This window comes from Phyllostomus discolor, chromosome 3 (genome assembly GCF_004126475.2).
Source record: "Phyllostomus discolor isolate MPI-MPIP mPhyDis1 chromosome 3, mPhyDis1.pri.v3, whole genome shotgun sequence".
Taxonomy (NCBI): domain Eukaryota; kingdom Metazoa; phylum Chordata; class Mammalia; order Chiroptera; family Phyllostomidae; genus Phyllostomus; species Phyllostomus discolor.
The window spans coordinates 160,157,067-160,182,931 of NC_040905.2; the positions used below are offsets into that span (position 1 = coordinate 160,157,067).

Below are 25,865 nucleotides of genomic sequence, written 5' to 3' on the forward strand. Positions count from 1 at the left end.
CTCATTGAATTTCAACCATGGTAATTATGAATGAATTAAGAATGAGGTTCTTTATATGTTAAAGTGGTGCTGCTTCTCAAATATGACCACTGAAGTACACCTAATGGCAAAGAAGAAAAATCACAGCATTGTGGTATCTAAAGATACACACCAAGTAGCACCTGAGATGTGCCAAATTTTCTTAAAATATCCAGCTTTATTTTAAATATTCTTGTAAGTTTTACATTATGAATCAAGTTATATCAATATTTGACTAAATGTTTTCCTTATAACTCATCTGCTATTAAAAGTAACATTTAGGGATTAATTGGAGGTATACTTTATTAAGAATGTTAATCCACTATCTCTTTTAATACAATAGTGTATTTTTTCATTTAGTTTGCAGTTTTTTGTAATGTAGTTTCAAATCTTATCATCTTTTTCTTCATGGTATCCACCAATGGTGTCCTACTTGGAAGTCCTTTTCAACCTAACCCTCTATATTTTCTTTTAAATTTTTTCTTGTTTTTCTATTCTGATTTTGTTGCTATTTTATATCTTATTTAATTTTCCCAAGACCTATTATCTCATTTTTATTTATATTTTTATATTAATAAAAAATGTATAAAGTATTTTATGTTTTCATTAAAAATTCAACAGCATTCTATCACTTTGGAAACAGCAATTAACAGACAAAATCTTTGAAACATCTGATAATAGCAAAGATCTATCTACATCTCTAGTGATTTTTCAGTCACTGCTGAATAGCTTGAGTTTATAAAATTAAATCTCTTTCCCTAATACACATCAATGCCACTGATGTACTAGATCAAACAGTCATAACATATCCATATTCATGTAGCTATGATCAGCAGGAGTAAAGAAACATGTTGCATTCTCAAGCCTTTTTGGCCCACATTAGAGATATCAAGTGCTGATCATTGCATCTCTGTTCCCAATTCCACCTACATATGTATGTATATGTACAGCTCTCTCAGCCACAGCCACCAAATCAAGGACATCCTTCCACAGTCATAGAGCTGAAGTTGAACTAGGACCAAACCCTTCTCTTTTGTGTGTACATATCCACACACAAAGCAAATTAAAGAATTTGCATTTAAATTAGCAAATTAAATTTAAATTAAGTTTATTACATCAAAATTAATTAAATGTAATTAGCAAATTAAAGAATTACATTTTTTCCTTACAAATAGTCTTAAGCAGAATTTTGCATTTTCAAAATGTTTCATGTTTTTGCTTTATTTTACAAAGACTCAGTATAAGACATAAAATAAAATAAAACAAGGGATATTTTAGAACAGGGGTCTCAAGATTTAAACCTTTCTCCCAGAAGTACAGTTTCTATCTCTGATAAGTGACTAACTTGAAAAAAATTCTAGAACTATGGTCCTTTAGCATGTTCTGGACACAGCTCAAAGGAAAACCAAGGATAAATATTTTGACCTTTTTGAAATCCCTCAGAAGCCAAATGATAAGAATGAACCTCCACAGTGGGTGCCTCCACAGTAACCTGTCTGAAAGACAGCTAACATGGCATGCCTGGTATATGTTTAAATAATAGCTACCCAATGACAGGGTATTGGATCTGCAGCCACCAAAGGTGTAATCAAGTACAAGGAGCTATGGCCTGTAACTAGTTCCTGAAGCAGATCTGGGAGGCAAGCAAAAAGCAGGAATGAAGTGTTGGTCATTGCCATGGCACAATATGAGACAATGTTGACCCCCAAATTGCTTTTAAAAGTTTAATAAATGTCAACACCTCATGAAAGAAAGAATAAACAAACATTTATTGCATGCCATGTGTCAGTCTCTATTCAAGTGACCTACATTAATTGCCTCACACTCTGTTACTTGTCAGTTTGTAAGTTTACTCACCAAAAATTTTATTTTGTACTAATGCTGTGTTTGTGTGTGCGAACATGTCCCCCCCTTTGCACAGCAGGTATACTATACAACATGGAGGGGCCACACGCAGTTTGCAGTAGATTTGGGCTAACTATAACTTCATTTCACAAAAGAAACACTTGAAGTTGACTATATTTTAGGCTAAATGCACGTACTTCCTATACATAAAGTGAGCTCTTCTTCTAAGAAACAACCAATCTGAAAGGAATATGAAAAGTAGTATAAATATTACTTACTACATTCAGTTATATCCATTTTATCATATTTCCTTCTACATAAAACATAGCAATTACAATTTTAGAGTTAGTAAATAACTATGACTCTATATGTCAAATTACGTCAAATGCTATGAGGGAAATCTATTCCTAAAGGACTTGGCAAAAAAAAAAAAGTGTGAAGAGACACTGCCCTCTGCTGGTAAGCAATATACATTGTCCATAAATCTTTAATTTGAGAATAAAAGGAATTACAAATACATTACTATTTTAAGCACCATAGTCCACAATACAATTTACAGAGTCTAACAGTGACTTTTGATTATGTAGGAATGACAAATACATGCATAGTACATGGTTTAGCAATAGCCAATATGCAATTTCAGGCTTTTTACTACAACACATACAGAACATTACATTCTACCTGAAAATATTTTTTTATTGTTGACACTATTACAGATATCCCCTATTTCCCTCTGCCCTTTTCCTGCCTCTACTCAGACCCTGCCCTACCCTCCCATTTGCCCTAGTTTCAAAGAAAATTTCCATTTTAATTTTTTACACAATTATTTTAAATGTGCATCAATGCTGTTTTCTTCCATGTTAAAATAAATGACAAATGTTACCTTAGTTACAAGTCAATTAGTAAGTATATACTAAAGTTTTCAAACAGATTTTATTAGTTTTTTTAGATTTTATTTATTTTTAGCGAGAGGGGAAGGGAAGGAGAAAGAGGGCGAGAAACATCAATGTGTGGTTGCCTCTCACGCGCCCCCTACTAGGGACCTGGCCCACAACCCAGGCCTGTGCCCTGAGAATTGAACCAGCGACCCTTTGGTTTGCAGGCCACACTCAATCCACTGAGCTACACCAGACAGGGCTATAATAAAATTTTAAATGCTTTAAAATGAGCATGTACAGACACATCTATCATCTTCCTCCTCCACAATAAATACTGGTTACAAACTAAATATCCAGAAGTAGACAGATTACAGAACATCTCTACTATGTGCCTGTGAGACATTTAGGCATTAGTTTAGAGCTCTCTAAACTAATCCAAGTTTACTATTAAAAACTATATACTACTAAAAACTATAAAAATAATTTCATTGGATATTTTTCAAATAGCACAAAAATACATGAAAACAGTCTTTTAAAAAAATAATTCCACTCCACAAGAAGTAGAGTTCATGAAAGGTGAGGGTCCCAGCTTTATATACCTCAAATTCATTCCACTGGCCATAAACCACCATAATTAAATATGTATCTTTTTTATCTATTTACATATTTTTAAAGACTTTTTAAAAATTATATCCTGACACTATACATGATACTCTTAACTAGCTTTTTGATTTTTACTTCATATATTTTTAAAGATCTTATCACAGCTGTTCATATAGATTAACCCCCATTGTTTCTAACAACTGCACAGTAGAGATGTTCTAAAATTCTATCCCATCAATCCTGTACTGCTAGTAATCATATTTTCACACTAGTGAAATGTAGGGGAAGGGTATTATAAATATCCTTGCTTAAATTGTCTAGAATAATTTCTAGATTTATTGATCTATATCATAAATCTAACAGTTTCCAAAAAATAACAAAATTATGGCACACATGTAAATACTGTGCAGTATAGTTTTATTTTTATCAAACTAACATTTAGAAGCAACTTGATTTCAAAGCTCATTTAAATCTACTATTATACACACTGACTATATAAAAATATGGAATGCCAATATTTTCTAGTGAGTAAAAGAGAAATCTTTAAAAACCAACAGCTGGATGTATATATGGAGGGGAAATATACATCATATATTTGTGAAAAACATTATCTGAGTATTTACATGGTTTTGACTATTTAAAAAATATCACCTTACATTAGAGTACTATCAAAAACTCATAAAAACACACACTCAAAATTTAGCATCCAATTGATCTTTCCTTATTATATGACTATTTTACACCAGAGTTAAAATCCTCAACTGAAAATACAAACAACTCTTAAAATAGCACACTTCCTTGAAGTTCAACCTTGCTCATCTTCGTTCAGTAATCCATACAACTCCAGTAATTAGTTCTGCTGTAGGCTTAAACCATAACATATAAATGGCACAAAATGGGCTGGCTTTGTCCTCCTTTCACTTAGCTACAAATTTCCTCTGAAGGTTTATTAATGAACAGCATAATCACAAACACTCAAGCTGTCATCAGGCTCCTTGCTGTTAAATTTACTGAAGCATACTCTCTACTGCCTACACATTTCCAAACATGATTTGTAAAACTGTATTCACCAATTCAAACTGATTTTTAATACGTTTCCCCGCCTTGCAAACTGCCCAGTACCAAAGAGTACATCATTCCCTGTTAAACGTATAGCTTAGTGAGTGAATGACTATTTAGTCCATAGTTGTGTCTTGACTTTCTGTTGAATACCCATTTCCCTCTGTGCCTTATTTCTATTTTCCCAAGACTGTAGTTGCTTCATCCTTTGCCTTCCCAGCTCTAGATCAAGTCAAAACACACCCACAAACACACCCTCCATGAATGGCAGGCAGAGGAACACCTTCTTTTGATTCCCTTGGGTTATCATGATGGCATGACCTGCTCTGTGAAAATGAGTACAATAAAAAGCAATCTTTTAAAAGAAGCAGGTTCAGAGGACAGAGATGGGAAAAGACACAATTAATAAACTACAGCTTCCAAGAAAGATACACTGCCTCAAGAAAAGTTTCATGGGAGACATAAAGTATTAAGCTGAACTCGGAAGGCTACCCTAGATTTTCTACAAGGTTTACCTTTTCATATGTAATCAATAACCTATACAATGTAAACCTGTTTAGGGAACAGAGAGCAGTCCAGCCTCGCTGAAGCATAAGAGGATAAGAACTGGAATGAAAATGCAGTTTGAGAGCCTAGAAACAGTAAAGACCTGTTTTTTCTACCCCCCCCCCCTGCCTTTTTTTTTTTTTTTTTTTTTTTGGCAGAGCCAGCTGAGTCTTTATTTTGGGAAAAATACTTTATTTTGGCATTTAGTCTGGGACATGGATAAGAGGCAGGCCCCCCCACTCAGTAACCCCCCCACTAGGGTGAGCTTAGGCCTAGGGCTGAGTTTCAGCTGGGTCTCCTGTGCCCTCCACTCCCCTACACAGCTCCTTTCCCCAAAGGCTCAGAGGACAGCAGGGGCCATAGCACTTGGGCAGGACTTGGGCAGGACATCAGGTGACTCAGACACCAGCTTCCCACCATGGGTCTCAATCTTATTCTCAACCACTGTCTTGGAGGAGCTGATACTGGTGCAACTGAAGGAGCCAGGGCCTCAGCCAGAGCCCAAGCTGGCCTGGAGGCCCAGGCCATAGTTGAGGTTCCAGTAAGCTGGGCTCAGACGACCTAAGTAGCCACTGGTGTTCCTGGTATGGATACTCATGTTCTGCGTCCCAAACTCCAGTGGGTTCTCCCTGCCCTCCAGCAGCTTGCGGTAGGTAGTGTCTCCACATCCAGGGCCAGCTTGACATTCATGAGCTTCTGGTACTCGTGCAGCTGCTGGGCCATGTCCTGTTAGGCAGTTCTCAGAGCAGCTTCCAGCTTAGCCACCTTGGTCTGAGCATCTTTGACGGCCAGTTTGCCATGATGCTAGGCATCCATGATGGGGGTCTCCAGGGAAGCCCTCTGGTCTTTGAGGCCATGGATCTCCGCCTAGATTCAGCTGATGTTCTGGTTAATCTCAGAAATCTCTTGTCTTCATGCAACACAGGTCATTCCATGCTTCCCAGCCGATGTCTGCAGCTGCTCGTACTTGATCTGGTACATCGTCTTAGCCTTAGCCTCAGCCTAGCTGCAATTGGCGATCTCCTCGTACTGGGCCTTGACCCCGGCAATGACATCATCCAGGTCCAAGGAGCAGCTGTTGTCCATGGACAGCACCACAGACATGCATATCCTCATGAATATCCTCTTCATACAGATGCCTGAAGAAGTTGATCTAATCAGTCAGCCTTTCCAGGCAAGACTCCAGCTTGCCCTGTTCCTGTAAGTTTCATTCTCATTCTTCTTGATGAGGACAAATTCATTCTCCATCTCTGTGAACTTGTTGATCTCCTCCAAATACTGATTCTTCAAGTCCTCCACCAACCCCTGCATGTTGCCAAACTCTGTCTCCGGTCTCGATTTCTCCTGGGCTACTATTTCCAGCTACCGCCAAAGGTTGTTAACGTAGCTCTTGAACATACTGTCCACATTACTACAAGTCATCTGCTGCTGAAGAGTTCACTTGGTCTCTTATTCTGCTGCTCCAGGCTCCACACCTTATCGATGAAGGAAGCAAACTTGTTAAGGCTACTGATCTGCTCCTTCTCCTGGATGAACATGGCCTGGATGTTGGGGTCCACCTCCCACTTGAGGGAGCTCAGCAGGCTATGGTTCACTTGGACCATACTTCCAGCTCCGTCAAAAACCCCAGCCAGATTCATGTTGACACCCAGGCCAACCCAGTAGCTGCTGTCCACCCAGGAAAAGGTCAAGGAGCTGATGCTGAGCCCACTCAAGTACAAGTGGCTGCTGAACACCTGGGGGCCAGATGACCTCCTTTATCAACAAAGGAACCAGGAGAAAGATGATACTTATCCCCTGACATTATGAAGCAGTTAGGACATACTCCTACCTGGAAACTTCAGCAACTCCCAAAGTATGACTCTCAATCCAGTTTCCCTATAGTCACTAGCAGTATACGCATTAAGACAAATAGTAGGGCATGGAAGGAAAAAAGAAAAAGGGACTCATGGACAACTGTGGTGATTGCAGGAAGGAGGAGGGTATAAGGGGGTTAAATGGTAATGGAAAAATACAATAAAAATTTTTTTAAAAAGGACAAATAAGACATCTAAAACTTGCTGTAGAAACAAAGTAGAGAAAGAAGCCTATACCTGTCCCACAGTCAGTGAATGGAGGGAAGCAAGTCCAAGGCACACAGTGGCAGCTAAGAAGAAAAAGTAACAGAAACTCAATCCTAGGACTGTAAGCAAACACTGACTTCTATAAAAACACAAAAATACTCCAATGCAACTAAAAAGCAAACAAACTGGGAATGATATTTGTAGAAAACAGAGCTAAGGGTTCATATCCTTAATTCAGAATAATATTCATAATAAAAAATTTTAAAACAGTAAAATATGGATAAAAAATGTAGGCTATTAAAATTATTCAAATTCCCTATTAATTAAAAAATAGGGTTAGTCTTTTCATTTAAAAAAATAAAAATTGGTTTAATAACAATTTAAGTATTATAAAAAAATTATTTTCATGTTGCTTATGTGAGTACAAATATTGGAAACAAACTAACAACATGTATCCAAATACTATTTGACTCATAATTAGCTTTCTAAAAATCTTATCTGCCCTGGCTGACGTGGCTTAGTGGATTAAGTGCCAGCCTGTGAACCAAAGGGTCACTGGTTCAATCCCCAGTCAGGGTACATGCCTGGGTTGCGGACCAGGTCCCCAGTGGGGGGCATGAAAGAGGCAACCACCCATTGTTGTTTCTCTTCCTCTCTTCTCCCTCCTTTCCCCTCTGTCTAAAAATAATAAAATCTTTAAATAAATAAATATAAATAAATAAATAAGTATAAATCTTATCCCTTAAGAAAAAAGGAAGTTGGACAGTAATTTATGCATAGCTCTTTACTGCAATGTAATTGGTGATAATAAAATTTGTAAACAACCTCTATGACAACAGAATAGTTAAATTAGGATGATATAGTCAGCAATTAAAAATAGTATTTTGAGCACTTCAAAGTGGCATAAGAAAATATTCAAAAACAACAGGATATAACAAGATATAAAATGTTGTATGTTTGATAATATTTTAATTTTCTTTAAAAGAAAAAATACTTAATGCATCACAGAAAGCCTGGCTTAGTAAAGTAGGTCCAAGATCTCATCAAATTGACACTCTATGATTCCACCGTATCTGGAATAACTTACAATACAAGACAGGAGCCTCCTCCTAAAAGCCTAATAATCTTAGGCCATTGCACAGCACTCAATTAATAAATGTTGAATTAAACTAAGTACCAGTCTGAGAAGTTTGATTAAGCACTGACTGGTGGTTCCAGGTTCTCTGCTTAGGAAACAAACCCACTAAAGCAAAAGGTCCAGAACCACTAACCTACCCACTGAGAACTAGAGTTTGTCCATAGACCCTGCTGAGGGAGTAGAAAACAGGAAGCTGAGAGCTAGATACATGGCATCTATTGAAGACAATTCCCTCCACAGCGGTGTCATTTGCCTTTATCATGTGGAGTTTCCATAAATTTATTGCAAAGCTTAGTAATTATAAAAACCAAGAAAATACATCTGATTCAATCTGCTATTGTGTCAATTCGTTCCAGATGGTAAAATGGAGACGATAAACAGGAGACAAAAGGGATCTCTCTGAGAATGAAATCAATAAAAAGTACATTATATCAATGTAATAAAGCTAAACTCTGCATGCACCCATTGGAATTCTACGTTTATAAACTTCCCAACCTGAACATGTTTTTTTGAAAACATGTTTATGCAGTGAATTGCATCAGGGAACTGCATCACATGCAGTGAACTGCATCATCTCAATCTTCTTAAGTTACTTGGTAATTGAGTATGAACTTCAGATACTCCATTGCACAACTCAAAGAGTGAATACTCTGAAATATGGATTTGAATCTCCAATTCCTTTTCTTCCTTTTCATATAGGCTGCTCTGATAGAATCACAAGTGTGAACACAAATTAAAGTGGCAACAGGGACTGAACAAGAATCTGTGCTCAGCACCAACATTTTTCAGTCCACCATTTAATGGCTGAATCAATCAGACTCCTTTATTTGCCACAGACTCCTTCCATCTCAATAGCACCAGCACACATCTATATACTAATTAGTGGTGGGGGTGGGGGAGAAGCACCATGGACTGATAATAAGGAGCCTACACAACAGGAACACCTTTTCAGATGCACTGCTATAGCTTAAACCCATGTACAAATCTGAACAACTTTCTTAAGAAGTCCTGGTTAAGCTTACTCAGACATTTTAGGGCTTAGGATTCAGCATTCATTTTGAAGGTCAGAGTGTACAGCACCAAAATTCAGAAAAACCTAACATTCTCTCTAATCAAATGTGAAATACTAAAGCATTAAATCATGTTTTCTAAAAATTATGGGCATGTACTGAAAAATGGATGAGGCTTAGAGACACAATCTAGACATTTCAGAATTTAAACATTCAACATCACTAGGGCCACTTATGGGAGGAAATATGCACAGAGAAGCTTCACAGAAGAGGAGCTAAGCAGGGTTTGGAACACTGCTTTCTTAGTCATCCTTTCTCTCATCTATCCCTTCAATCCCCTGCCAAGACAGCCTCCAATGTGTGCCTTTACTGGCAGAGTAATGTTGCATTGTTTTTCTTCAACTCTAGCATTCCACCCAAAATAGAAAAGTTTGAATTTAACTTTTTAAATATAGATGGTATATGTTCTTTGGTTGTTTGATTTTAAGAATGACAAAATCAAAAGGTATTTTAAGCACCATCTGCTCTCTTGCAACAACAGGCAATAATTTCCCAATTGTCTTACTTCATGTATGTGTTATAAATCTAGAGTACCCTTTATGATTATTGCAGTTGGTATTATTTTATGTAGTCCTCCTTGCCTATGTGTGTATTTAGAAACCAGGCTGGGTTTCAACTCCCCTTTGTGCCATTCCTATTTCAAGTTCCCATTATCATAGAACTGTTGACAAAGTCATTTAGTTATTATTTCCTGTCATGTCTCCCAAATTCACTGGAATAATACTTTATGAGGCCAGAAAAATGCAACTCTAAAGACACTTATTAAAATTTTTTTGACCTAATTCTTCAAATATGAGGACAGTTACAAATGCTGTCATTCGGTAAAACAAAAACTATAATGGCATTAACTATCTTCTAGTATTAACTGTGGTGGAATAAACTGAGATTGCAGGTGCAGGCAGGGCCCGTCAACAAAGACAGAACTGGAAACGTGCAAGTGCACCAGGTCCATGTAGCCATCTGCTCTGCATGAAGCGAATGAAAAGAGAGCAGTGAACTAAGGCATTCATTTTCAAAGTCCTGATTTGTTAACAAGATGTGTGCAATGATCTTATGCACTACTGTGATTCTGCAACGCCCCTCAGAAAAAAAATCCACTGCAAACCATCTGTCATACCCTATTGGGATAAGATAGAAGATTTTTCTAATAAACATCTATACTCTAAAAACTTTTTACTTGCCATAAATGATGAACATATTAAAAGGAAAGATGTTAAAAGGAAAGACACTGGAAAATAACATGTTCAATATTGATCACCTTTGTGTAGATTTTTTAAAAGATATAGATATATGCTGATATTTTTGAAAGTATATAAGGAGTTAACAGGTTTCACCATTTCTTTTTTTTTAAGATTTTATTTATTTTTAGAGAGATGGAAAGGAAGGGAGAAAGAGAGGGATAGGAACATTGATGTTAAAGAAAAACAACAATCAGTTTCCTCTCGTAAATGTCCCAACTGGGGACTGAACCCACAACCCAGGTATGTGCCCCAACCAGAAATCAAACCAGCGACTTTTTGCTTTGCAGGATGACAACCAACCAAATGAGCCACATCAGCTAGGGCCAGATTTTACCTTTGAAGAAGGGACTAAAATGAGTGTCATTAAATATTTTTATACTTTAATTTTTTAGATCATGGGTACATATTAATTCTTTATTTTTGTACTTTTGAACACTGGGTATTTGGGTAGTAATATGAAGAGCCACAGTGATTTCCTTTCAAATAATTTTCTGTAAAATTAAAAGTATTCTAGTATAATAACTTAATGATTTCCAGATCTTTGAACATTTTAGTTATAATCCAATTTTTGCTGATAAAACTAATACTATAACAATCATCTTTGTAGATGAACTTTTGCCTGAATTTTAATGAATTCCTAGGAGTGTAAAAAAAGGGTCAAAGGGCACAGAGATGTTGAGAGCTATTTATATATACTATCTACCCACTTTTCAGGATGCTTATGCCAATTATACCACTACCAACAGAAGTGCAGAGTGCCCACTCTACTAACTACATTCTCATGTCCATTGGAATTCCCTGTTATATTTACTAATAAGAAATCCTTCACTATTATTTTGAATAATACTGAAGTTTTAACAATTTTCCAATTTTATTTACCAGTAAAGAAACAGGTCTTCATTCTATTTCAATAATGTTCAGCACAGCCCTGGCTGCTGTGGCTCAGTGAATTGCGTGCCTGCCTGCAAACTGAAAGGTTGCTGGTTCGATTCTGGGTCAGGGCACATGCCTGGGTTGCGGGCTAGGTCCCCAGCTGGGGGCATGCAAGAGGCAACTGATCCTTTTATCTCTCACATATTGCTATTTCTCTCCTTCTCTTTCTCCCTCCCTTCCTCTCTCTCTAAAAATAAATTTAAAAAATCTTTTAAAAAATCATCAGAACAGTCCATTTAAAAAAAATACTTAAAACTAAGAACAATCCAAAATATACATTACTGAGATCTGGAAATACTCTACCAAGAATCACTGAAAATTATTAATAGGCCTTTAAAAATTTCCACTATGAAAACTTAGGAAGTTGCTGGAAACTACCTACTTTTTTTAACTCAATTGAAATAAAACCCTGGAGTACGTAAAAGCCACATGTGGACTACAGTCAAACTTAGCAGGAATCTTTAACATCCACGATGGCTTTCTTTACAAGGATTTACATGGTATTTCAAATTCAACATAGTGCCCAAGAGCAAGAGTATGTTTTTGAAGACAAAAGCAGCAGCTCCTTCAATTCTTCCTCTCAGCAATATGGCCTACAGAACCCCAAATACTGTTAGTTGATGTCATACTTTTTCTACTCCCCTCATTTTTGTGGAAAGTAAAAGTAAATGGATCTGAGAAATCCATAGAAATGTATAAAGCAACCTATCTGCCCAGCCTGCTGTTAGCACGTACCCTGTAAATACTATCCTCACAGCCACTGCTATTCAGGCCTGAACTCCACCATCTTCTCCAAATTAGTATTGGGGAGTGCCCTGACTTAGAAATGACCCATGATTAACCACTTTTTTAAAATGTATTCAGCAGTAGAAGATGGTGTTATGTGACTGTCCCAGCTACCCCATCCTCACTACAGGCTGGTGCAGCACCAGATAAAGGCCTCTCTGCAGGTAAGGAAACTACAGTTGACAGAGGCAGGTTACACAAGTATCCCACACAGAACCAGAATTCTAACACAGATCGATGTGATTGGGGTGATCAGGCCGGGTTTTTGTTTGCCTGCATTCAAATTAGCCATCAAAACACTTTTATTAAGGAAGGAACACCTCTGAAGACAGAACAATGAATAACTTGTATTTCTGACAAAGCTATGAAAAAGTAAACATTGGCATGCTTTCTCCAAACTTTGATTTTTAAACAGAACTTCTTCATCTCCCTAGTCAAATATACAAAGTATGGACTTTAAGTTAGGTCTGATCACCTTATGCTTTGTAAGTTGCAGACTTCAGCGCTGCCTTGTCCTCATCTAGAAAGAGAGATGAGCATCCTGTTACTCTCCTAGGGCATTTTCTTCCATGTCTCCACCAGTCCTATTCTCCCTTCTATTTCACCAGGATTGGCCCACTGAACTGATCCATCATCACTGGAACAGGAAACAGGATCTCCCTTGCACCAGACAGGCCAACCACTGAGCCAAAGTCAATTCCCAAACTGAAATTCTAGAAGAAAAATGCAGTGGAAATACAATCCTAATCCACCACATGGCTATCTAGTCCACACCACAACTCCACAAAGCTCCTTATATACTTAATTTCATTTATTTTTCAGAAGTACTATGAAGAAGCTATAATATCCATTTTACATGTGTGAAAAGGGAGATTTAGACAGGTTAGTTAAGTACTTGCTCCAACCACAGAGTTAGTAAAAAGAAAGGGCAGGAATGGAATCAGAGTCTGGCTAACCCTTGAACTTGTGCCCTTTCAACAATACAAAACAATGTTTCCCTTATACATGAGTAAATGAAACTCAGCAGAATTACATACAGTCTGAGAGAGATTCAAGACAAAGCGTATAACTCTCCAGAGTGTCTGCCATCTCCACCACCCTGTGTTGTCTCCCTTGAGTGCTTCTGACAGCAATCCTATGGAGATCATGGAATCTCAATGACTATTTGAGCTGTATTTCTAATTAAGCATTTTGAAGGGAAATGCAGGATATAATTAATTTTATAAAACTAACTTTGAGTAATCTTATGGAATATAAGGCATGCTATATTTTTCTTCCACAATGTTTTCTAGCCTTTTCATAAAAGATTATAAAATCATAGCAATAATAGTGAAATATACATATATATACAATTCTCATTCCCTGCCCTCAAAATACTGACATATTTAACTATAAAGTAATTTCCCAATATTATGATTTCATTTTTCATATTTTAATGACATTACAACTCTAAGTTGAAAATTCTCTTACTTAACTATTTATTCATTAGTCACACTCAAGTATGATAAAAATCAAAATATCTAACAGTAACAGTAACAATAACAGACATAAAATCATAGAAACTGCACTCAGCACTATAAGCAAAAAGGCATAAAAATATTGATATTGTTCTCACTTAAAGGGAGCACTTAGAAAAATACAACCTGATCAATACAAATGAAAGACAGAAACATTTCTGGCCAGTGTGGCTCAGTGGATTGAGTTCCAACCTGTGAACCCAAAGGTCACTGGTTCTATTCCCAGTCAGGGCACATGTCTGGGTTGTGGGCCATGTCCCCAGTAGGGGGCATGAGAGAGGAAATTGATCAATGTATCTCTCACACATTGATGTTTCTCTCCCTCTCTTTCTCCCTTCCCCTCTCTAAAAATAAGTAAATAAAATCTTTTAAAAATATATTTTAAAAAAGGAAACAAGAAATGATGCCTGGAAGAATTAGCCACAAGCACTAAATTTTGTAAACAGTATCACAAAGAATTAATCAGTGCTCTAAAATTTTGTGTTGGAAATCAACACAAAATTCAGAGTGTCTAGGTGTCCAGAAGACACTCTAATTTTGCCTTCCTCATTTTAGAAAGAGGTAAAATATAGTATTGGCCAGTTTGTAGGAGATAAATGTCTAGTAAATTAAAAAATAATAAGTATGCTAAAAGAAGGAGATAACTAAGCACTAGACTCCTATCTTACATCAGATTTTTTTAGGGTCTACCTTACTGGGACGACCTTTCTTCTTTGAATTGGCTAACACTGATTCTTTTAATTGCAAAGGTACATACCTATTAAAGCAGTAATTGAGATTAATCATGGGTTTCTTGACCCATTTTTTATTCCCTTTGATATATAAATATAAAAAAACTTATTTAGCTATTACCTTCATCATTTTTAGCCTTTTTCCTGAGGATGGGCCCTGCCATTTGGCACAGATAACGTTCTGTGGCCACAGCTTCTATGTGGAATTTCTAAGCTATAGTTCCACCAAGGAGTTTCTGAAAGAGGAGTGCTCATCCTTTCAATCACCTTGCTCAAAGCAGAGGGAGACAGACTATGGATCCACAGATTAAAGTCTACAGCCACTGACCCCAGTGAAATCCCATTAAAACTTTCTTTTGATTCAAAGAGGTCACAGCAAATGATCAAGTAACCGAAACTCCCATAGGCTAAAAATCGGGCATCACATTTTGTTACTGTTCCATCAACAGAAAACGAAAAGGGAACCAGCGACCTTGACTGGCATGCCTTATTTAAGAAGCCCTATTTCACACTTAGCCTCTTTTGCAGAAAACAAACAAAAAAGAAATCACCGTGTGACTGGCTAGGCCAGAGGTTCTGAGCCCACTTAAGGAATTTTCCCACATCCTCCTTTAACCAGCTTTTTCTTTAAATTACATAGTGTACCAAAAAGCTATATATCTTTTAAAAGAGGTACTATGTAAAAGCAAACAATTAGCAATCAGATCATAAAGTTTTCAAATGAATTAAACTGCTAGCAGGAGAATCAATGGCCAGCAACAGGGGTGCCTACATTCGAATCCAGCCCCATTGGCCACACACTGCTCTTTATCCCCTATATGCTTCTTTCTAAGCCACACGTGGACATTTCCAACCACAACTTTTGTATCAAGTTAGGAACAGGACCACTATTTTAATATTACAGCTTCAGCAAGACAGAATGATTTTCCTGAAGAAAATCAGCTTATTTGGTGGTACAGGAGAAGTGACTTTATTCAAATGATCCATGTTTTTTCTTTTTCTTGCTTTGTTGCAAAACTTTTCAAATCAAACATTTCCTTTTCTGCAATGAAATCTTGGGCATCATCTGATTTGACGTGATGACATTTTCATTTTGAAAATGAATTTTAGGTATGGACTGGACAATTTTAGGTTCTCAGAACATTTTTTAATGTGGTAAGTTTCTACATTACATTGATATTTAAATTACGTATATAATTTTGTACTGTTGGACAGAGCTGTCAGTGAATGTTAGCTGAAATATTTTTTGAAAACTAAAACATTGTCTAAATGGGGAAAATAAAAAAATACAAAGATTCCTATCTTTGAATCTTGGTTCTGATGCTTTTGATCAAATGGCCTTGGGCAAGTCAATTAATCATTCAACAAACTTTTTCTTGAGCATTTATTATGTGCTGGGAAGAGAACACAGAAATGAACTAATGATATTTTTTAATCCCCACTCTTATAGAACTTTGTTATATAAGTGCAAGAGATACAAACAAAATAAATTAGAACATTATACATATATGTCAGACGGTAATAAGAAAAAAATAAGCTTAAAGGAGATACAGGGATTATGGGGGGAGAGGAAGTGCAGAAGAAAGTTGTTTCCAGATATTTTAAATAGAGATGGTACTTACCTCTTTGATAATTTAGGCTCAGCTTTGATAGACCAAATATAGTACTATATAATTACATTATTATATAAGAGATCAAGAGTTTATTTTTTTGTTGTTTCCACTTCATCGCTCAAGTACAGAACTTGACATGAGTCTGGATCTTCAGCAATGTGCAGAGCAGAGACTGAGGGGGGTGGGTACATGATTTGAGTGAGGAGGGAAACAGGTCGGAGAGGAAATGCTGGAAGGGGATCCACAGAGTGATCGCCATGACACCAGAAGACATCATCAACCACACTAACTGGGTAAGGAAGGGTATATAGAGAAGTAATGGGCACAAGAGTGGTTTCCCCATGTCCCTAGCACCCACATGGAGGCAACATGTTTAAAAATGGACAGGTAGGAGGAAAGGAAGAAGAAAATGGCTGCCCAGGAGGACTCCTTATCTACCCTGGTTTCATATCTGATCCCACCTCCCTACTGCCATTTGAAAATGGGCATAGCAAAATAAATTATGTAACAATCTGATGAGTGTATGTGAAAGAGGGAGGGAAAGAGGGGTTGAAAACACCTAAAATGATCCTCTACCTCAATCCCCCAGCCTATTCCTTTTCCCCCTTCCCCCAAACCACCATCCAACCAGACAAGAAAAATAAAGGTCTCATTCACTCAAAATTCTTCCCTTTTTACAAAAGGAACAAGGTAGAGCAGAGTAGGGAACAGGGGAAGCAGGCAGTTGCAGGAATAGGGCTTGGGAAAGCCTATGCTTCTGTCTCCACCTAAGACTGACTCCTTGTTTTTGCACAAAGAAATAAAGAAAGAAAAAAATAGCCCTGGCTGGTATAGCTTGGTGGATTGAGTACCAGCCTGCGAACCAAAGGTTCACTGGTTCAATTCCCAGTCAGTGCACATGCTTGGGTTGCCAGCCAGGTCCCTAGTAAGGGGCACGTGAGAGGCAACCACACATTGATGTTTCTCTCCCTCTCTTTCCCCATCCCTTCCCCTCTCTCTAAAAATAAATAAATAAAATATTTAAAAAACAACAAAAGAAACAGGAAAAAACCTAGGGAACACCTAGGAAGGGATTTAAAAACAAACAAAAAAAATTTCCAAAAAGAAGTCACTGAGCCCTGGCTAGCATAGCTCAGTGGATTGAGCACAGGCTGCAAACTCAAGGGTCACAGCTTCAATTCCCAGTCAGGGCACATGCCTGAGTTGCAGGCCAGGTCCCCAGTGTGGGCCACATAAGAGGCAACCACACACTGATGTTTCTCTCTGTTTCTCCTTCCCTTTCCCTCTCAAATAAATAAATAAATAAATAAGTAAATAGAATCTATAAAAAAAGTCACTGAACAAAAGCTCATAGTTAAGAACTAGCTATATACAGTACATTTATCTCTTTAACCTTCATGCTACTCTCTTATATTGTTATTTTATCTTGCCCAATATGTGTCCTTCTTCCCTCTAAAAACATTGTACTAAAGGGCACATTTACAGGATATATATATCCATGAAACTTCCAATTCTGCAGGTGCCCGAATACCTATTAGTTATTACAGAAGAGAGGCTATTAGTGATATATTTGGATGTTACACATCTCCAATTTATAAACAGATAAGCTGATGGTTTGGAAATCAAAATATCTTTTAGTAGAAAAAATTATATTACATCAAAGGATCTTAACCCAATCATACAAAGGCCTTATTTAATTTACTAAAGACCTGTGGGTCTCAACCCCAAAGCATCCACCAGACTCACCTACGGGAATTTTTAAAATGAAAATGCGGTATCTCCTCACCAGAGATTCTTATCCTGTTGGTCTGAGCAGGCTAGGAATCCATGCTTTTAAAGCTCTAATAGGTCAAGAACAACTCTATGCAGAGACCACATCTGTCTAAAAATGTCAGTGGCTTGCCATTTACTTAGCTAGCCTTCTTTACATTTATGGTTGGCCATGGGATATAGAAGGAAATTTTCAGGTGGGTCTCAAGGAAAGATTTTTCTCCCAGACAGAGGCTTTCTAGTCCACTGCTGGAAGTCTCAGATTTTCTGAATCCCACAACTGAACACGTTATCAGAGTAAAATAGGAACAAATGTGAATATTCTGTCTAAATACCTTTTCCAGATATATAAATACTAACTCCCCAGCTGGAGTACAAGCTCTTAAGGACATGAGGTCTTATGCTTCTTTTTCTCTACATAATATTCTCTTATTCCTTTCAAACCCTGTAAAAAAGGCACCATACAGCCACCTATCAGCACTGTACCACCAGGGCCCAGGAAACAGAAGGTAAAAAGAGAAAATGCAGAATATAAAAACCCCCATGGCTCACAAATTTGTAATATATATGCTTTACCAGAAACTTAAAATTAGAATGCCAAGAACTGTTAAATGAGCAATGTGAAAAATAGTCCACATTTGCTTTCTTTCACAAGCCACAAGAATAGAGAAATGTCACTCTGTCAGTATTTTGTGATCTAAAGCATATTAACTTATAACCTAGTGATTCACCACTAAAATGATTCCTGATTGTTTTAATATATACTGCTGCCCAAGATTAAAGGTTTTTTGGGAAGGATGCTACCTGATTTAAGAAAAACCAAATTTAATTTTACAGACAGATTGAAATATAAAATAAAATGAACCCATATCATGGTTTTTGTATGCGAGAAAATCTAATAGTTGAAATCCCTTCCAGATGAAAGGGAAATCAATTTCAAAACTCTATCATCTCTTTTTAAACTTGTTTGAATGTTGAGGATTCAAATGTCAGAATGCTTTAAAATTAGATAGTGAAGAAATGCTCCTGGAGTTCATAAGAGAACATTCCCAGCTCTGCAGTGCAGTTTTTCAACATTCTGGCATATCATATTAATAGAGTATCACCTATAATAAAATTAATGCAAAATAAGAGATATCATTTTGGAGTTACCAACTATTACCACTTCTTCCAAGAAGATAACATTATTTATCGTGCTGTAGATAAGTCTCTCACACTGCACAGTGTCATAAATACACCACTTCTGATGGTGTAGGCTAGATATGGCCATCCCCAAGACAATGATTCTTTTTTACTCAAGAAAATCAGTAAATAACTTTTCTTCCCTTTGAGACAATCACAGTGCTTGAGGCTGATGCAACACAAAAACAAAATATCTTCACAAATGTCTCCAAACAGTCAAGCTGAAAATCTAAGCCAAAGTTTCATTTAACAGCCTGTCAGTTTTCTGATGTGAAGCTAATGAATGCAGTGGCAAACAAATCCATCAAACCTAACATCAAAACAACTGCATTTCATCCCACCAAACGGAAAAATGAAATACAACCTGCAGGCCAACTCTTTGATCCAACTCAGCCAGGAAGCAGCCCTGTGAGTGCCACACAGCTGCTGCACAGAAGTAATCATGGATTCCATTTCACCACAGAAAGAAAGAACACACCACAAACAGAAAACATTCACCTCAAACATGCACCAATATCTTATTTCAACTGTTAACCTATGTTACATATTTTAAACCTCTACTACAAAAAATGAATATAGCATTTTACTCTAGATTGCTCTGATGTTCAAAGCTACTACAATACCTAAGATAGTAACTTGATACTACATCCCATTCATACCACAACTTTACAAACAGAGATTTATTACAAGCCCTCTGCTCTTTACGAAATCTCCTTGAAGACAAATAATACATCTTTCTCCTTTGTACACACACACAGCGCAAGTCTTGTTGCAGAGGAGAAAATCGCTGAGCACTCACCAAAGCCAAACATTGCCTAAGTCAGTAGTCAAATGAGCATGTGGCTACGCGGAACATTCTCCTCAAATTTTTTTAGTGAAAATCTTACCTCTGGTTAATGAAATGGGAAAAATTACATAACTGCCTTGTCAGGTGTCCTCTGAAGACAAGGCCTACTGTTCTGTAGTATCATGCAGGATTTGTTATGCTATATTTTGCAAGTCAAGGCAAAACAGGGATAAATAATCCCCATTGATGAGAGGAAGAGAGAGAGGAACATGAGGAATAGTAAGGATATGGGGCATTAGTGGAGATTTTTAGGAACAGGGAGAGTCAAATTAAGGTGGCATCAAGGTTATGAGGTCAATGCCCCTCATGCACACCTTTGCCCATTTTCTGAAGATCTTCTCCATAATCTAAGCACAAAAAAAAAAGCCTTCATGAGATGAGACAGTTTGAATAGACATGATTAAAAAGAGGGAGGGATTATTGGAACTAAGTGCTAAAAAAAAAACAGAATATACTGAAAGGCAGTAAAATATTCACATAATTATAGTTGTTGAGAATATAAAGCATCTAGAAATTTGCTGAAATTTGGAAGATAGCTACTTGGGCTTGGCACAAATAATGGATTGGGAGTTCCAGTCAACGTTAGTAATTTCTTAAACCAAAAGGTCAGTAATACATTCAAAAGAAATCCACAGAAATCCCCTCTCCCATCCTACTCCAGAGATACCACCAGAAGGCAAGCAGCCAATGACCAAGGAAGTAGTCCTTGACTCCTTGCCAGAGCCAACTCGACTCTCACTTCTTTGCTCTCATCAAACAAGGTTATCCTCCAATTGATGTATTCATAGAAACATGCATGGTACCTGGCATACAGCAGACAAGCACTCTGAATAAATGGAGCTCTGTTCAATGGCAGCCACCTGAATGGGCTGAAAAGGTCATATTAACCAAAGTCCACTAGCAGTCGAACAAAGATAATATATCAGTGAATCCCTGAGGATTACCTTTTCAAACCCTAGTGCCATTTTCTAATTAAAGAATAGCCTTCTGTAACAACTCTTTTCCAAGTCATGAAAATAAGAAATACTAATTTGTAATATATGAAATGTAATTAGTGGCGATCCCACATTAGTTGATTAATGCTGCACTACAAACAGATACTTTATCAGATGCTTTCATATACTCAAATCAAGTATGTGACAGGTAGTCCTGGCTGATGTGACTCAGTTGGTTGGGCATCATTCTAAGAAACAGAAGGTTGCAAGTTCGGCCCCTGGATGGGGCATGTACAAGAGCAATTGATCGATGTTTCTCACTCTGTCTTTCTCCTCCCTTCCCCACTATCTAAAAATAAATAAGTAAAATCTTTTTAAAAATACAATAGGTAAAGCAGATATCACCCCCCAGTGCTTAAACTATGAAAAAGTATGCCATTATTTTTTAAATTATCCCTCCCAAATGTATAACTCATCATTGCTTGTGACAAACAACTGAGTTTGGTTTTTTTCAATAATTATCATTTAGAATACACAGAAAAAAGCAAAGAATTAACACAAAGTAACAAACTTGGTAATCCTGAAAGCTAAAAGTCCTTTAAGTGCAACTGACTATTGATCTACCATACATTTGTCCCCAAGCAAACACAAAAACTAATTGCCCAACTCACTAATTTTCCAAGGTGCATGTGGCACACACACCATAATTCGTAGGGTTGCCTAAAGAAACAGACATGAAATCAATAAAAATATATCAAATAAGTGGCAAAAGAAACTAAAATTTGCAAAAAAAAAAAAAAAAAACCCAAAAAACATAGGACACTGTGATATGTAGTGTAACAACTTATTAACTGAGAATAGCCAAAAAAAACATTAATATTGAGGAAATAATTAAAAAGTTTAAGGCCATTTTAATGAAAAATTCTGAATTGCATCCATTACAAATTTAGTTTCCTATTTTTAAGCAACATAAATAAATTAAGCCCTAGCTGGCATAGCTCAGTGAATTGAGCGTCAGCTGCAAACCAAAGCATCGCAGGTTCGATTCCAAGTCAGGGCACATGCCTGGGTTGCACGCCATGGCCCCCAGCAACTGCACACGGATGTTTCTCTCTCTCTCTCTTTCTCCCTCCCTTCCCTCTCTAAAACTAAATAAAACCTTTAATAAATAAATTGATTAATTAATTAATTAATTGCATGACTCCAAGTAGATTCTTAGTATATACCACTAGGTCAGTTATTCATCAGAACTCTCTATGCAGAACTCTAGGCATGTGGAATGCCTAGATATCCATGTTGAATCCCTGTAATCTACAACAATCTATAAATACTGTATTTTACATGACAAAAGGGATTTTGCAAATTGCTTGCTCTGAAGTGTAGGGAACCATGTGCAAGAACCTGAGAGAGGCCCCTAGAAGCATAGACCTAGCTGAAAGGTCAAAAAGGAAAAGGAAACTCAATCCTACAAGTGCAAGGACCTGAATTCAGCCAACAACCTGACTGAGTGAGGAAATGGATTCTTCACCAGTCTCCAGTGAGGAATACAGCCTACAAGTACCTTCATTTTTGCTTGGTGAGACCAAAGTCAGACCTATAACCTATAAACTATGAGGTAGTAAATGGGTATTGTTTTTAAATCACTAATTTTATGATAATTTGCTACAGCAGCAATAGAAAAAGAATACATTCTCAGGGTATAGCACCACCTCACCAAAAGTAAGGGAAGGGTGGAGACAACACCTAAAAACATAGGTAGTTACAATAATTTTAAATTGGCCAAAATGCATTATATATAACCACTGTACATTTTGTACCTAGTAAAATACCCAGAACAAAGTCAGTCATATCCCTTGATTAAACTGAATGCCATAAATCAACACAGCAGGAGTGCATATGAACATATCTAAGTTTTTCCCCCCTCAAAACAAATCTATGGGGTAGAGAGGTATTCCTACTTTGTATAGGAAGAAATGAAAAGAACAAATGACTTTCCTATTGTTACATGGCTAGGTAAAAGAAGAAAAGTTTGGCCTCAAATCCCTGCCTCATCCACCACAGTACACTAGTTCTTAACAACGCCACAATTCTAGGTTCCTTCCAAGAGTAAGGTTTCAGAAAGGATCACCATAGACCCCTCTGCCATGGTCACACTCCACTCCACATGACATGGAAATGTGAACACATTTTAGCCTTGGGGAGAAGCTATTTTGGTCAATACCTTGAATTAGATCTGAAATATGTAGTAAACAAACACCAACTCATTTTTCTAGTGACTCTAACAGCTGTAATAGCTAACTTACTATGCCGATGATTAAAGAAGCAAACTACAAAATAGCATACCTTGTTATAACTTCAAGGTTATGACACTGTTTCAATACAGATACTAGCATTACATTTCTGCAAAAACACTGCAATAGCTGGCTAAGGTACATACACACTGAGTTTTCTTTCTTTCTTTCTTTTTTAATTATGTTTATTGTAATAGGAAGGATGTGAAATGGGAAGAAATAGTTCAGTTCTCTTCCTTTCTAAATTACTCCTCAAATAAAAATTACTCAGAACAAAAAAAGTCTTCTAATAGCAGGGCTTTCTTATATGTCACAAATTCATTCAAATGCTTATTGAGCTGCTAGAGGGCTATAGTTTTTAAAATACATTATGCAATTTTCTAAATACACATATAAATTAAACCTAGAGTTATCTTTCCTAAATATTTGTATTCAAATACACCCAATGGTTCTGCATGCAAGCTTTATCAATGTAGAATGTATAATACTAGCTTGTACCATGCAGTAGCCAAGATAAGTCCATGTAAGCTGTATTTATCATTTTCCACTAAATCTATGTCAATTTTATATACTCTATAAAACACAGTTTCCTTAAGAAGCTGCTCTCTCCCTGTCTGTACCAAAGGAAAGCAACCTAACAGAAACCACCATCACTTTGAAGGTGTCTTCTATTTAATGCCACAGGGGAAAATTAATTAGCAGAAGTTGTTTGTGAATGAAAATACACATTCTGTGGAACTAAATTAAACATAATGGGCAGAAGTAGCAAAATTTTATTCTAAAGTTAACATCAAGATATATTTCTTGTTTTACATAATTACTTTTAAGAATTAATTTCCGGCCCTGGCCAGATAGCTCAGTTGGTTACAGCATCATCCCAATACACCAAGGTTATGGGTTGGATCCTTGGTTAGGGCACATACAAGAGACAACCAATGACTACAACAGAACAACAAAAATTGATGTCTGTGTGTTCTGTTTGTCTCTCTCCCCAAAATCAATTTCTAAAAATTGTTAAAAAGAATTCATTTCTGCACTGAGGGAAGTTTTAATCCTTTCTTACCAGTCTACCTCAATTTGTTGTTACGATTTTACTGACACTTTCTTTTGTAAACAGTTGTTTGCTAAGCCATGGACTGAAACTCTTACATGGAGACAGTTCAGTCAAGGAGCCACACACAGGGAGCTACCAGAAAAATCTTACAAAAAACAGTCAGTGGCCTCAAGAGAGAAAACAAATATCAGCTGCATAAAATTACCTTTCAAGTTAAATTATTCCACATTAATTTCAAAATAGACAAATGTAGCTACAAATGGTAATGTAGCCTATGTAAAATCTAGTCTGAAATAAATTACCATAGTGAGAGGTACACAATGAGGAAAAAAATAAATGCTGCATATGATCTTAGCTTTCCCTCTATACTAACCAGAATATACATTTAATTTATGCTTTATTTTTGAGGCATAACTTACCAATTTAGCAACCTTCCCATAGTCAATCCATCTGATAGTAGCAAAATTTGTAGATTCTGCACAGTTGAAACCATGATTAAAACCAGCATGGTATCCATATGGGAAAGTGATCATAAATTCTCCAGCTTCCTGAGTGATCTGCAGAGTAGAAAACAGACAGTATTTTCCAATTTTAAGACTTCTCAAATTATGAATACAATTAAAATATATTTCCAATAAAATAAATAAATAATGCCATGACATTGGGATACACCAGTATAAAAGAAGTACCCCCCAGATCCTTCATTTAGTCCTTTATTAGTTGTTCCGGAAACTTTTAAGACTTTTCTAAACAGGTTTTGACCAGGGCAGTATAATTCAATTATTCAATCTATAGTCAAAGATATCATACTTCATATAAAAATATCTTTATGTTATTCTAATAAACCTGTTCATATTATTAATCATGTATACATTTGAGTATTTTTAAGTTTTGCATTGCTGGAATTATATAATAGGACATGTCATAACTGACTTTTTCCAAGTTAGAGCTGCAACAATTTTGATAATACATGCTGAACAGGTTTTATTATGAATTCCTATTGCTAAAGAGTTGGTGGTGTTCACAAAATTATTCTTCCTCAATACTTAGAAAACTATCAATTAACTCTATTTTATCTAATAGTAAAATTTCTATCAAAAAACTAGACAAATAAATATGTGTGTGTATGTGTGTGTGAGTGAAGGGATTTTTTTAATATAATTTAAATAATAGGTAAATCAACCAGGAGCTACAAAGCAAGGATAAGAATGTTTTTATTTTTATTTTTAAAATTTAAAAGATTTGTATTTTTATAATCATCAAAGCACACAAAATACACCATAATCAATGGAAAAAATAGTAAAGTTAAATTTTTCAGTGCTCTTTAAAAATTGATTACTCTATGCTAGATTATCAAGTTTATTACTCACTGGTTCATTCAGTCACCATGGTTCATTTCATTCCTAAAATGTTGAGAAATGAGCATGTGGGTATATAGATGTGTGTAAACATACAGGAGACACACTGTATGAATATAGGTATACACACAGCAATTCACTTGCAAGTTTGGGAATGGTAAATGTTGTCTGTGGCTGTATTTTCTTTCCCAACAAGTTTGAAATTTAGTTCATTGTCCCCTCCCCCCATGATACCCCAGCAGGTGTCCTACTGCAATGAGTTGCAACTCAGCTGCCAGCAGGCAGGCAAAGAATGGCTTATCAGTGTTCAACATAGTTCCAGTTCCACCATTCTGAACCCTGTGAGGACACAGCCTGAGTCTCTCCTTTCCTCACTGAATCTCATTA

At 36.6% G+C, this 25,865-nt stretch overlaps 1 protein-coding gene and 1 pseudogene across 7 annotated transcripts in view; both read right to left on the reverse strand.

Annotated features, from left to right (window-relative positions):
• The window catches only part of KDM4C (lysine demethylase 4C), a 383,617-nt gene that overhangs the window by 239,031 nt on the left and 118,721 nt on the right, over positions 1 to 25,865 (reverse strand). For all 7 annotated transcript variants that reach the window (XR_004902186.1, XM_036021651.1, XM_028507295.2 and 4 more), the window contains one exon: positions 24,540 to 24,677. Coding sequence is in view for 6 of the 7 variants with exons in the window: in XM_036021651.1 (XP_035877544.1) it covers positions 24,540 to 24,677 (138 nt within the window). In the remaining variant the exon portion in view is untranslated. The remainder of the gene's footprint in view (positions 1 to 24,539; positions 24,678 to 25,865) is intronic.
• Positions 5,203 to 7,505, reverse strand: LOC114504551 (annotated as a pseudogene).